Source organism: Cupressus sempervirens, chromosome 3 (assembly GCF_028749045.1).
Source record: "Cupressus sempervirens isolate cs-2001-9-10 chromosome 3, ASM2874904v1, whole genome shotgun sequence".
NCBI lineage: Eukaryota > Viridiplantae > Streptophyta > Pinopsida > Cupressales > Cupressaceae > Cupressus > Cupressus sempervirens.
Genome location: NC_143120.1, coordinates 489,011,351 through 489,025,618, shown reverse-complemented (window position 1 = coordinate 489,025,618; position 14,268 = coordinate 489,011,351). Strand labels below are relative to the sequence as shown.

General features: G+C 34.3%; 1 protein-coding gene across 4 annotated transcripts in view; it reads right to left on the bottom strand.

Annotated features, from left to right (window-relative positions):
• Positions 1 to 8,468: 8,468 nt before the first annotated feature.
• LOC149567301 (Galactose oxidase/kelch repeat superfamily protein) overlaps positions 8,469 to 14,268 on the bottom strand; it is a 228,799-nt gene continuing 222,999 nt past the window's right edge. For all 4 annotated transcript variants that reach the window (XM_089820483.1, XM_089820480.1, XM_089820481.1 and 1 more), the window contains 3 exons: positions 9,412 to 9,498; positions 9,033 to 9,101; positions 8,469 to 8,848 (listed from right to left, as the gene is read on the bottom strand). In XM_089820483.1, the coding sequence (XP_089676609.1) occupies positions 8,741 to 8,848; positions 9,033 to 9,101; positions 9,412 to 9,498 (264 nt within the window). In that variant the 3' untranslated portion in view covers positions 8,469 to 8,740. The remainder of the gene's footprint in view (positions 8,849 to 9,032; positions 9,102 to 9,411; positions 9,499 to 14,268) is intronic.

Here is a 14,268-nt window from a genome sequence, read left to right as displayed (position 1 = left end):
AAAATATTTTTGAGTTGGACAATAATTCCAAAATTTAGGTAAATTGAGTAGGAACCAATAACTTTGATATGATGAGTGGAGTTATCTCCAATGGTAACTTCTTCTAAGGAGTAAAATGAGAAGTTTTTAAATTTATCTCTAAAATCGATTATGTGTTGAGATGCTCCATTGTCTATAATCCAAGTGTTGTTGTTTGAGTTTAATTCACTTGAAAGAGCTAAATAAAATGCATAGTTTTCTTTTTCTTCTTTCTCTACTTCCTCCCCTTTGATTTCTGCTAGGGTTGCTTGAATTATCTTCCATTCAAGGCATAAGTTATGAGAGTGACCAATTTTATCGCATTTGAAACATCTAACTTTGTACCAATCACGTTTCTTATATGATTTGTCAGTTTTCCTTCTATTATGTTTAAATTTTCTTTTATTGTTTCAATTTGCATGAAGCGCTTAAACGACTCTATCGTGATTTATACTTAGTCCTCTTGAGACTAATCTTGATTTTTCTTATGTGCATTCATTTTTTAGTAATTCAAATATAGGAAGCTCGAGTCGAGAGCTTAGGCCTTAAATAAATGTTTCCCAAGATAGATGAAGTCCTCTTAATGCTATCATGCTAAGTTTCTTTTCATCAACTTGATTCTCATTGTTACAGGTTGATCTTTTAATTCAAAAATTCTTACAAAATAGAATGTAATAGATTCTCCATTTTTCATCTTTATATATAATAGATCATGTTTTAGAGTTAATAATTTACTAGTATTGTTGATTTCAAATGTATCTCTGATAGTAGAGAACATCTCAAATGCAATCTTGATATGTGGAAGAATATGATCTTTTACATAATTTATTATAATTTTCATTGCTTTGTTATTGTCTTTTCCATGGATATGTTTGTTTTTATATACTTCTCTAATTCCATTTCTCTTAATATTATCATGACTCAAATTTTACATGATCAAAAATTTGATGCTCTCTCAGGTCTATCCTCTAGCCTTACATGATTCACCATTTTGATTTAATGATATAATTTAAATTTTATAAATCCGAGACTTTAGATTTTAATTCTGAGTGATAGAGTTTCTTATCAGAATGGCTCTGATACCATGTTAGTTTTTAGAGACCTTTGATAGACAAAACTATTACAGTAGATATGAATAATAATAGATAACCTTACTTGAAAAATTGTTGAACCAAAGATGTAGAATTTGTTCTTCAAATGGTGATCATTGAGTCTTCTGACTTTAGTCTTCAAATGAGATTGCAAAGAATATATACTACAAAGGAAATATGTAGATTGACCTTCAATGGTGAATGTTGAGAGTTATCTTACAAGGAGAGTATGCAGATTGTTGGGACTTGAAATGTCATATATTATATTGTCCTCAATGATCTGCATGGATATTTATACCTTTGTGAAAGGCCATGCCACCATAGAGTCATGATTCTACATGGGCTTTGGCTACTTAGGGTCATGCCTCTACGGAGGCATAACTAACCATCAGTTAGTTTGGGTAAACAATATTATATATCAACAAAACTACAATTTATACAACTAGGGCTAGAACACAAGGCCCTCAATAACATCTATATCACAAAGTCTGCCAATAGCAATATTGAATGATAATAATCTGAATATGTGTGTGTGTGTGTGTGTGTGTGTGTGTGTGTGTCCATATATGTATGTATATATGTATATGTATATGTATATGTATATATGTATATATGTATATATATACACGTGTGTGTGTATATATATATATATATATGTATGCATATATATGTATATATGTATGTATATATATGTATATATAAGTATGTGTATATATGTATATGTGTATGTGTGTGTGTGTGTGTGTGTGTAGATACACACACACACACACACACACACACACACACACACACACACACACACATCTGAAGAACAATATTCACATGTTACAATTTATAATCACTTCTATTGATGATATACATCAACAAGAGGTACCAAAGATTAATAAAAACATTTGTTCACGACAAAGAAGGATGAGGTTGCATCTATTAGAGATTGGAAACAATGCATTATATTATCTAGACAACTAGTACACCTCCAAATCCTCTTATGGCAATCGAGGAGATGAACCAAAAGAAAGAACACAATAGCTTGATGATTTAGATTGCTTGTGCATTGAATGGGGTTATGTTTGATGATGTTAAAGATTGTACTACTACTAAAGAAATGTGGGATAAGATGATACTTGTGCATGGTGGAGATTAGAATGTATTGAGAACCAAAGAAGAAAGTCTAAGAGGCAAGTATGATGAGATGAGGATGAAAGAAGGAGAAATAATTATTCAATATGTTAATTGAATCAAAGAAGTTGTAAAGTATTGAAAACATTATTGCCTTTTTATGCTATAAGAGTATTTTATATTCAAGAATTCATAGTTATGCCAAGTAATGATCTTGCTCTTGATGACTACATTTGACCTAAGTAACTTTGATAATAATGTATCTAAAATTGAGAATGCTTTCAAGAAATCACTAACCATTGGAAGTTCAAAGAAAGAGAAGAGTATAAAAGATGAGAGTGAAGCACTATTGGTAAGAAGGCTACTGAGAGGTAAAGGAATATTCAAAGGTAAACTATCTTTGATATATTTTAAATGAAATGAAGTTGTTCATATTGCTGCTAGATGTCCTAAAAGGAACGTGTGACAAAAAAGACAAGGAGAACAAATAAAGAAGGAAAAAGGAATGCAAGGAATACAAGGACAAAATAAAGAAGTCATGCTATATTGTTGAGGAGGAGCACAATGAGTCAGATACTAATGATGAGAATGATGTTGAGGAAGTGGTATATGTTGTTGTTAAAGAAGACCCAGATGAGGAAATGTATGAAGAAAGAAAAGATCTTATTGCTCATGTTAGTAAAAATGATACATGGATTATTCATAGTGGATGTTCACATCACACGACTAGTAGTATTAGTAAGTTTGACAAGCTAGAAGAATATGATGGTCGAACTATTAAACTTGGAGATGATGTTCCATGTCCTATGAGAGGTAGAGGACCATTGAAACTAAATGACAAAATTACATGTGATGATGTTTATTGGGTTCAAAGACTAAAGTACAATTTGTTGAGTGTTGCACAATAGAATAATATAGGTCACAAATTAGAATTTCAAAATATGAAGTTAAAGATCTATGATGATGATGTAGACTTGATTAGTACTAGAGAGCAAACAAAAGGAAACTAATTTTACCTATATCCTACTAGCAACACATGCCTATTTGATAGAAATGAAGATGTATGGATGTGGCCTAAGAGATTGCGTCATGTAAATTTTGAGAATACAGTCAAAGTGAGTAGAAAGAAGAAAGCAAGAGACTTATCAAACCTACATAAATGTGATAATACAATGTAAGAAATGTCAATTGATTAAGATGACTAAGTCTATTTTTTCTAATAAGATACATTCATCTAATGATATTATGGAGTTGGTATATATTGATTTGTGTGGTCCTATGAAAGTTGAAAGGTACTACAAAGATAGATTTTCCATATTGTTTGTTGATGATTATTCTAGAATGATGATAGTTATGTTTATGAAATTGAAATATGATACTTTTCAAATGTTCAAGTGGTACAAAGATAGAGTTGAAAAAGACACTAGAAAATAGCTAAAATGCTTGAGCTCTCATAGAGGTGGTGAATTTGTCTTCTGAATTCACTGACTTTTGTGTTGAGCATGGAATTAAGGGATATCTATCTACACCAAGGACAACACAACATGATGGAGTTGCAAAGAGAAGAAACAAATCCATTATTTATTGTGCTAGAACACTAATAATTGAAAAGGGAGTTGCACAAATGTTTTGGAGAGAAGCGATAAGAATTGTTGTTTACACGCTCAATCTAGTCAATTGAAGAAAGGAACAAACAAGACACACCAAATGTGGGCTAAACCAAATATTTCGAAGTAGGTGTTATAATCATAAAGATGCAAGGAATTGTAAGTTTGATTCAAAAATTGATGAAGGTATATTCCTAGGTTACTCTACTAGAAGCAAGGCTTACAAATTTTTGAACAAAGTCACTGACATAATAATTGAAAGTGCAAGTGTTAGAATTGATGAATTTGTAGATGAGAATGATGAGGAGAGCAAGAAAGAACCTAAGGATTACAACAAGTTTGTGTATGTCTATGATGATACACTTGCTAATGTACCCAAGCACCAAACTAAGTCATTATAATAGTACACTAAGCAACAACAAGAAGCTATTGAGCAATAGCCTGCATTACTTGAGCCATAGACAGAACAACCAAAGTAAAATTATGAGTGCCAACTGAGAGAAGATAATGATGGAGATCATAAACATAAACCTATCTTAGTAAAGTATGCATGGTGAAATTGTTCACAAGAGAAAATAATTGGAGACAAAAGTGTTGGAATCATGACAAGAAGTAAAGGACAATACATGTTTGATTGTTGAATTTGAGCCAAGAACTCTGAAACATGCACTTGATGATGATGATTGGGTCAATGCTATGAGTAAAGAGATAAATCAAATTGAGAAGAACAATACATGGACATTGGTACTGAGACCCAAAGACAAAAATGTGATTATAACCAAGTGGATATTCAAGGAGAAATTGAAGGAGAAAGGAGAAGTTAGAAATGCAACCAAACTTGTTGTTAAAGACTATGCTCAAGAAGAGAGAATTCTGCACTAGTAGCTAGATTAGGAGTCAAAACATTGTTGCCTTATGCAACTTACAAGAGATTCAAAGTCTATCAAATGGATGTTAAGTCTACATTTCTAAATGAAATACTAGAAGAAGAGGTATCCATTAAACAACTTGAAGGATTTGTGAAGCCAAATCAAAAACACATGTTATGTAAACTGAATAAAACATAGCATGGATTGAAGCAAACACTGAGAGCATGAGATTAAAGGTTGCATTCATATTTGATAAGAATTGGATTTGTTCGAACAAGTGAAAACAATAACTTGTACTTGAAAATTGAAGTTGAAAGCAAGACCTTGATTAATGAAATATTTGTTGATGATATAATATTTGGTGGTAATGGTTTTTTGTACAAATCATTTGCTGATAAGATGAGCAAGGAATTTGAGATGTCTATGTTTGGTGAGATTAAACTTTTCATTGGTTTACAAATTCATCAAGCACATGGTGGTATATATTTGACCTAGTCTAAGTACATAAAGGAGATATTGAAGACATTTGGTATGGATGAGTTAAGGCCAATTGGAATCCCTATGGTCATTGGATGCAAATTATCTGAGGACAACACTGCTGAAGTGAATGAGACACAATACAAATCAATGATGAGTAAGTTGCAATCTGTTGTACACAATATACCTAATATTGCACGTGCAATTGAAATAGTTGCAAGATTTTCATCTAATCCTAAGGACACACATGACTCCAACTAAGACCATATTTAGATATGAAAGGAGGAGACATATCTGCATGGTTGATCATCATTAAATAATATATTCACGCATGCACGCACACACACACACACACACACACACACACAAACACACACACAGAGTAGTTTTTAAATGATGATTTACCAATTACCATAAAAGATTTATCTCTAAGTCAATTCAATCCAATTGAAGCTACAACCTTAACACTCCCTCCTAGCTAGGGAGGATTGTTATATAACTCATTATGCTCTCAAGTATATGGAGAGATATCATCTTAATATGATATTCTTGGAATGACATTATTAAAGATATCAACATATATCCATCAACTTAGATGTTATCAATATAATCTGAAGTATGATTCAACAAGAAATATCAATCATATGTAATTCATCATACTTATATTCTTTTGGTATGTGCACTAACATCAAATCCTAGATGTCTACCAAAAGAATATGTCATAAATGGGAAATATGTGTTACCTAATTTCCAACACTCCAAGACAACAACTGAATGTAGTCTATCAAATAACAATCATGATCTCAATGACAATGACTAAATGTAATCCACCGTGACAAGTATCATTACCTCCGACACACTCCAGGACATCAACTTAATGTAATCTGTCATGATACGTTTATTATCATTGATATCATGAATAGATGAGAGGAACTATCTTAGCATATATATTAATATGTACAACTCAATTAGGCCATGATTATAAAATATAAGAACATGAGTTATCAGTATGCGAAGTAAATCAAACATATACATATATGTATGTATATGTATTTACATATGCATGTATATATATATACATATGTATGTTCCTTACCAACCCCTATTGATCTAACATGCGAAGCATGGCATAATCAGAAGTCTCTCCACCCATTTAGGATTTTCCATCGGTGGACTCAATCATAAATCTGTTTAGCCCATTGGTTATCCTAGGTAGGGTTTTGACTAACCTAGGAGGAGACTACAATATCTTACTTGATACTCAATGACTTTGAATGAAACAAAAGCAAAATTATAGTAGACTGAAGATACTTTCATCTGTAAGCAATTCCAGGTCTCTAAGTGACAAGTACAACCCATACTAAAGGAATTCACAAACTGATAGATTGAAAAATGCACAAAAATTGGTGATTATATTGAACAAAGCTCAAATTACAATGCTTACAACCCTCAAGGTTGTGTGAATAAGGCTTATATATGTTTGCACAACCTGTTCTCAACTTCCAACTTATCCCAAACTAACTTTTCACAACTTTCAAAAAATTGTTCTTACAATGAAAAGTTGTCATGACAACATTAACAACTTTTGAGCAACTATTGCATCTTTTGCAAATGACCCTAAAATTTCACAAATGGTTCTATATGATCTCTAATGTTGCAGAATGACTTTATTGACATCACAAAACAAGACAAAATCCCCAAACAAATGGATCCCACAAGCATGAGGTTGCCCTTGCAACAGGAAATACCAAATGTGGTTGAATGTCCTTTGGAAGGTGTTAATCTTCAAACTATGGAAGTGTAAACAGAAATGAAGACGGAGATGTCACAATAACAGAGTTACTTTAATACCTGTTATAATCCATGTGTTATCAGCTGGTATTAATCCTTCCCACTTTACTAGATATATGTTATAATAGAACTTTCTTATACATATATCTGACAAGAAATTATTTAGTGGAAGCCAAAAATTATTATAATGCAACTTTCTTATGCATCTGTTATTTTGTTATATATAAAATATGGTCAATGCATGGAACGAGACATCCCATGCACCTGTAATAAACTGTCACAATGTCTGGTTTTTTATCCACACCTTTGCATCATAATCATTGTTGAAAATTACCTTGAGATATGCTACGTACCATTGGAAACAAAGGCCTAACCCAGGAATTGGAACTTGATTTCTAATGCACAATCAAGCTGGTAGATGCTTAAGCATGTATTCATTATTCCTAAGATGAATTCCAGTGGCCACTTCCCTTGCCACTAGATTCTTTTATAGCTCCTTTTAAGATTGAATCATTCAACATCCACCCAACGCTTATAGCATGATGTAGAGTTCTCTATACCAAAGTGCAAATTAATAATAAAATGTTATGATTTTTATTGGCAAGCAATCTCCTTAAATATGCATGAATGCATGAACCTGTGCATGCTTGTTATTCCAGTATGCGATACATAAGAACATAAATTCTTTTTGAAAAAATATATTAATACCCTTGTAATCAAAAGGCTTGATCGTGACATTGCATTTTAAATTAACTAAGACTGAAGTTTTGTAAGTTATGGAATCCTTTCAGCTTCAATTCTTAATGAAGATTATTTGTAGACAGCAAATTAATTGGCACGACTTAGGCATGGGTGACAAATTATTTGCTGGTGATGACAAACACTAGGAAATGCTGAACATTAGATTTCTTTATTCACTTAAGCTCCTCTGACTGAGAAAAATGAAAAAACAAGGCATAAGAGGAAGAAAAAAAAGTCAAACTATATAAGTCAGTTTTTTAAAAAGCCTGGGAAAAACCTTACGAGTTACTCAATAACCTACAGATAGCTTATTAAATCATTTATGTATTATTTGCAGACTACTAAATAACCTGCAGATTCTTCAATATCAAATCCAGTTTCATAAAAAAACTAGATGCTGATTTAAACCAATATGACTCATGTCACCCATGGGTAATGACCAATCAAAAATGTTACACCAAAATGTCATTACAATTCCTCATCTTATACAGTTGGTCATAGGTGTAGAATCTACCTATATTTTGTACTTCAATCATTTTGAGTAAACCCTTGCATCATCAGATCTGTAATGGTTTTCAGCAAACATTTTGAATGTGAAGGCAAATACATAATGCACTTTGTTGAGTTTAACATACAGAATGGTTTAGTTAACGCACAAACTGCGAATGCATATTATAAAAGACACAGCTTGATGATTTCTTCATAATATCTTTAAGAGAAAGATCGACGTTTCAAGAAAATTACATGCCACAGTATTTCTGTAGGAAAAAGTAGGCCATTTTATAAAAATTCAAGGAATAAAAATAATTACACCCAATCTTCTCTTTTCAAACTGCCAAGAGTGATTTAAGAGAACTAATTTTGATTGGCTTCTATATATAAATGACCGAGAAAAAGACTGGGCAAATATATCATAACAAAACAAATGAAAATTAAGGATCATATGGGATTGGATGCCCAATGACCTTTTACCCTTTTGAATTATAGCAAGATACGTTGGACTTTGAAGTGGCAAACTAGATCTTAACTATCTGTGTAGAATGCTTTGTTTTGCTTTTTCTTTGCCTTTTTTCTTGAGCATGAGTTTTGCATCCTCTTCCTCTTCTGCCTTTTGCTCTGCCTCTAACTTAGATAACTGCATGACAAAAACACGTGTCACAAATTACAATACATCTGATACTTGGAGATAATACAAAATAAAGATGCTGAGTTTGCATTGTGGTTTTACAATCAGAAAGAATTAAGTTAGGAAATAGTATCCACTTGGAACTTTATAATGGTTTTCTCAAATAAAAGGCAATCATATATGTGGGAATAACCTCATCAAGAACTGGCTTTAGTTCTTTGAACCGAGTGTCCGCAAGATCGAATCCATCTTTTCTTAGTTCCTGTCACAAGCAGAATTCAGGCCAATTTACATTTTCTCAAAGCATTGGATTTGCTTTGATTAACTTTTTAAGTGTGATTTACCCACTACAAAGCCCTAAGTTTTACAAGTGTTATCTATAAGATGAACTGAAAAACTGGAAAATAGACTGTGTATGTTACCTTCGATAATTAATTTAAGAAGAAACCAAAATACTTATTTATGAATCTTCCAAAAAGAAAAAACTGTAACTAAATAATCAAAATATGTTGTAATAGATAAAATAAAATCTAAATCTACATGTAGTTTCAATAAAGTTGGAATGGGCTAACCTTTCCAGTGTGCTGAGTATGCTCATATGCAGCCATTTGCCAATACATGTTGGTGCGTGAGAAGAAGTCTTTCAAGGATTCCCCAGGCTGGACAAAATTTCCAAAAATTACAAATAGAAAAGACAAGCTCTTCAGTGATTCTATGGTCAAGACTATTTTCAGCAAGAAAAGTAATGGTAACCTGGGAAATTAGTTGGTAAAAAATGATGCACTAATATAGCACACACGTAACGAAGTTACAGGGTTTGAAGAATAATATGTCAAGCAACAAGTTTGTGAACATTGTGACACCCTAATTTTCTTATCCATTTTTACAATTATATAGAGCATTCCAAGAAAGAAATCCATGACCTAATGCTATTAATGAAGGGGTCTGCCTTTGGCTAAAAGAATGTAGACTCTAATTTTCTGTTCAATTGTGGAGAAAGGAAAAAGGAAAATAGTGAAAGGCACCATGATTGAGTACATGGAGTATAGCTGTGAGCCAAACCATCGCCAGGAAGAGAGCGAGCTACATTCAAACCCAAAAATGGTCAGTTCATAGAAAAGAGCGGAGAAAGGAGTTATATACACAGCATGGCAGTAGCAAAACATTTGCGGGCTCTGGAAGGTTAACAATAATGGTTCAAGGGCAATGCTACAAAGAGGTATGTGGATGAAGCAAAATCCTCAAAAGGTGAAGGACACTGTAACCACCAGACTCAAAGACAATCCCAAATGACCTTTTTTCTGTACAAAGTTGTATAAAACTGCCAGGAAGTTTTGACAGAAATCACAATTTTTTCTGAATTTTTTTAGCAAAACTCGCCATATGACTCACCTAATAGTCAGATGCGAGTTTTCCAGCTAGTTAGTCACAAGCCAAGATGACTTGTATTATTGGTAATTGACAAGTTTTTTAACTGTGGTTGATGTGGAAGTGTTCTAAGACCCAGACTCGGCTCAGATTTGGCAAACTGATTTTTGACTATGACTCAAACTTGGTGCCTAGACTCGGCAAATTAAAAAGTCACGAAATTCAAAGATTATTGAGGATTTAAAACTTGTTTCATGCGTCCTACTCTAAGTAAACCTTAAAGACACAATAATGTCATCAAATAGAAGCTACTTTGAACACATACACAAGTTTACATTGATCACATAAGGATATACGCAAATTTTAGGCTTTAGCTGAAGAAAATAAGTTGAAAAAACACATCAGAAATATAAATAGTGTCAAATGTCTACAAAATTCATGGAATATAAAATCAATGGCATCGAAAGCGCAAAACACAAGAATATGAGAATGTCAAATGTCTACAAATCAGAAATAACACATCAGAAATATAAATAGTGTCAAATGTCTACAAAATTCATGGAATATAAAATCAATGGCATCGAAAGCGCAAAACACAATAGAAGCTACTTTGAACACATACACAAGTTTACATTGATCACATAAGGATATATGCAAATTTTAGGCTTTAGTTGAAGAAAATAAGTTGAAAAAACACATCAGAAATATAAATAGTGTCAAATGTCTACAAAATTCATGGAATATAAAATCAATGGCATCGAAAGCGCAAAACACAAGAATATGAGAATGTAAGAATGCAAGATACTAACTCCCCTAAATGTGTGAATGCATGAGTGCAAGCTACTAACTTGTACAAATGATCATAAATCTGTTGTCGGTAAAGTTATAAAACAGCCGACGGGTAGATTAGTATGTAGTCAGTAATTGTTATGTAGCTGACGGGCCCCTTCGAGAAGGTATATGTACACCATCCGAGATGGTTGTAATCATGATTGAAAGCACTATGTAATCTCTTTGGCATATATGCGAATAATAAAAGGAGTATTGTTGTGTTACATGTTCATGTCTATTGTCTGTATCCATTAAACTATTTACCCCATATGGTAAACATTTGGCGCCGTTGCCGGGGATGTTTTAAAAGTGCTACCGACAAGAGCCGTACACCGTACGGGCACACCATGTAATACGTTGCTTGATGGTTTTACCAACACATGCTATGCTTCAAGTTACCATATGGACTACTTCGTCTGTCAATTGTCTTTCTCCCAATTCACAATACGGTGGCCGAGTTACATCGTCATACGATGCCTGTATTAAATCGCCGTGCAATGCCAATGCAAGATTATAATTTTTCGTACAGCCATGAAACTCTCTTTAAAAGGCCGTATAGTGAAATAAAAAGATGAGCGCACAGTGCCTGCTAGATACTGTCGCTCTTTAACCTCTGATAGCCTCTCAGTGGAAAAACAAAAAATCCGTACTATGAAATAATAAAATCTTTGCTGTGTTATCCGTACGGCTAAGAGGCTCTTAAAAAAAGCTGTACGACAACTAGTGTCTTGCTAAAGCCACCGTATGGTAACCGTGGCTTTAAAAACTTCACTTTTTTTCTTTTTTTCCAGAACTTTACTGCTCCTTGATATTCGTTGACGATGGAACATGTCACACATGATATATTTTCAACTTGGAACCATTCACCATTTTCGGAATTTTTTGTCCGTCTAGTGTCCATAACTTTATTGCTCCGTTATCACCCACTTCACGGATCTGGTATGGCTTGACCCATTTCACCTTAAACTTGCCTAATTTGATTTTGTTCCTTCCATCATACTTCAACACCAGTTGTCCCAGTTGGAACCTGTTCAATTTCAGGTGTTTATCATGCCACACTTTGTGCTTGTTCTGCGTTACCTCCGTGGCCCATTGTGCCAATAGCCGCTTCTCCTCAAGTTTGTTCAGATTATGCAACCTCTCCCTCAAGCTTTCCATGTCGCCCAACTTATTTTCCAATGCGATCCTCAGACTTGGTATCATAAATTCTGCTAGTACCACTGCCTCCTGTCCAAACATCAACTAGAACGATGTGTGTCCCATTGTCACCTTGTACGCCGTGCAGTATGCCCAGAGGGCAAAGGGTAGTTTTTCCTCCCACTCTTGATCTTTGACCGCACATGACTTGCAGATGATTGTTACCAGGATCTTGTTTGTAGCCTCAACCTGTTCGTTTGCTCGTGGGTAGTATGGGCTTGATAGAGAATAATATATCTTGAATTCCGTCGTTAACAGTTAAATGATGCGATTGACAAATTGCCCTCCACGATCAGTCGTTATCTAAAGTGGATACATCGCTATATGGCAAGACACTGTACGAAATTAGAAGCAAAGAAATAGCACCTTCTTATTGTACCTCGTATGGTAGCAAGATAGGAGTTCGTACGACATTCTCTACACCTGTTCCATACGCCATTTCCTTGCTTGTGTATGCACTATATGTTTTTTTTTTGTGTTTCACATGGTCCATACGGCATGTACATTTCACTATTGAACGAATATAGGAGGATACTAGAAGCCAGAAGCCGTTCATGAAGTCTTGAAGGAGGGTCATACGAACGCCAGGGAAGGAGAGAAATTTGTAGAACAATTGGTTTGTATGGAGAGATAAGTGACCTAACTAAGCAAAAGAACAAATGGAGTCTATAGAAAAGAGGAAGTGGAAGAAAAACTTAGAGGAAGAATCTACAGCCTAAAAAAAAAATCGACGACAAATAAAAAAAGTTTAGAATGAATAATGCATGATTCCTAAGGGAAGGGAAAGACATAAACAGGTAATAAAACATAAGAAGTTGCCAAAAAGAGTGTGGGATTGGAAGAAAATCACAAAAATAGTGTGTTCCATAGAGTTTTGTGTGGCTTTGAGAGTGTTAATTTGGTCTTGGCGGCGAGGGTGCTGCCCCTCGACCCTGCTTTGTATCACGACAGGGAGTGCGCCATTTCGTTAACCCAGGACCCCATGGGGGCGCTGCCCCTTGACTCCGTTGGGGGCGATGCCCCCTAGACCCCCAGTCGGTGCAATTATCAGTTGTGGGAAGTGTGTTGATGAGACTTGGAGCTGCTGCAGGCATGGAGTGTCTGTGTACCAAAGGTGAAGAGAACAACAGAGCAAGCCTTTCGAGAGGGGTGATACGCTTTGAGGAACTTGGAGTAGGTGTTGGACGTGAAGTTGTCTTGGTGGATGCATAGAGAGCTTGGGAGGAGCTAATCATCCAGTTGAAGGCAGTTCAGCGACACTTGGCTCAATGTACCCAGGAGTTGAAAGTAGAGAAAGCAGCACAGTGGATATTTTGTAATTGTCGTTTGGAGACGACTTTTCTTTTTGGGGGGATGATGTTGTCAATAAAGTTATAAAACTGCCGATAGGTAGATTAGCATGTAGTTGGTAATTGTTATGTAGCCGACAGGCCCCTTCGGGAAGGTATATGTACACCATCCAAGATGGTTGTAATCATGATTGAAAGCACTATGTAATCTCTTCGACATATATGTGAATAATAAAAGGAGTGTTGTTCTGTTACATGTTCTTGTCTATTGTCTGTATCCATTAAACTATTTACCCCATACAGTAAACAAAATCACTATCCCCTCTTCAATCAATCTGTTGACTTCTCCTCAATGGTTCAATATGCCTCTTTTTCTCTCCTTGTGTTTACAAACAATAGAAATGAGCTTTTAGGGTTACGAGTCAAATAAAACAGACACAGCTAAGCTCAAGACAAAATGCACTGTTGACCGAAATTCGAAAAGCTCAAAAACACAACAAATTTTTCTGAAATTTTCAGCATTTGTTCTTCATGTTCTGCATATTTTGTGGTCGAAAACAGCAAAAAAATTGAGAAAAATTCATTGTGTTTTTGTGAATCTAGAAAAAAAAGTGACTTTTTTTTTTTTGTCTTTGGTGCATTTTTTTTGGAGCTTAGCCAGAGCCAATAAAAACACTTTTTGGATGATGGAGAAAACTATTTTTTTTTAAAAAATTGACTTTTCCTTTTATCCCTGTAGTGGCA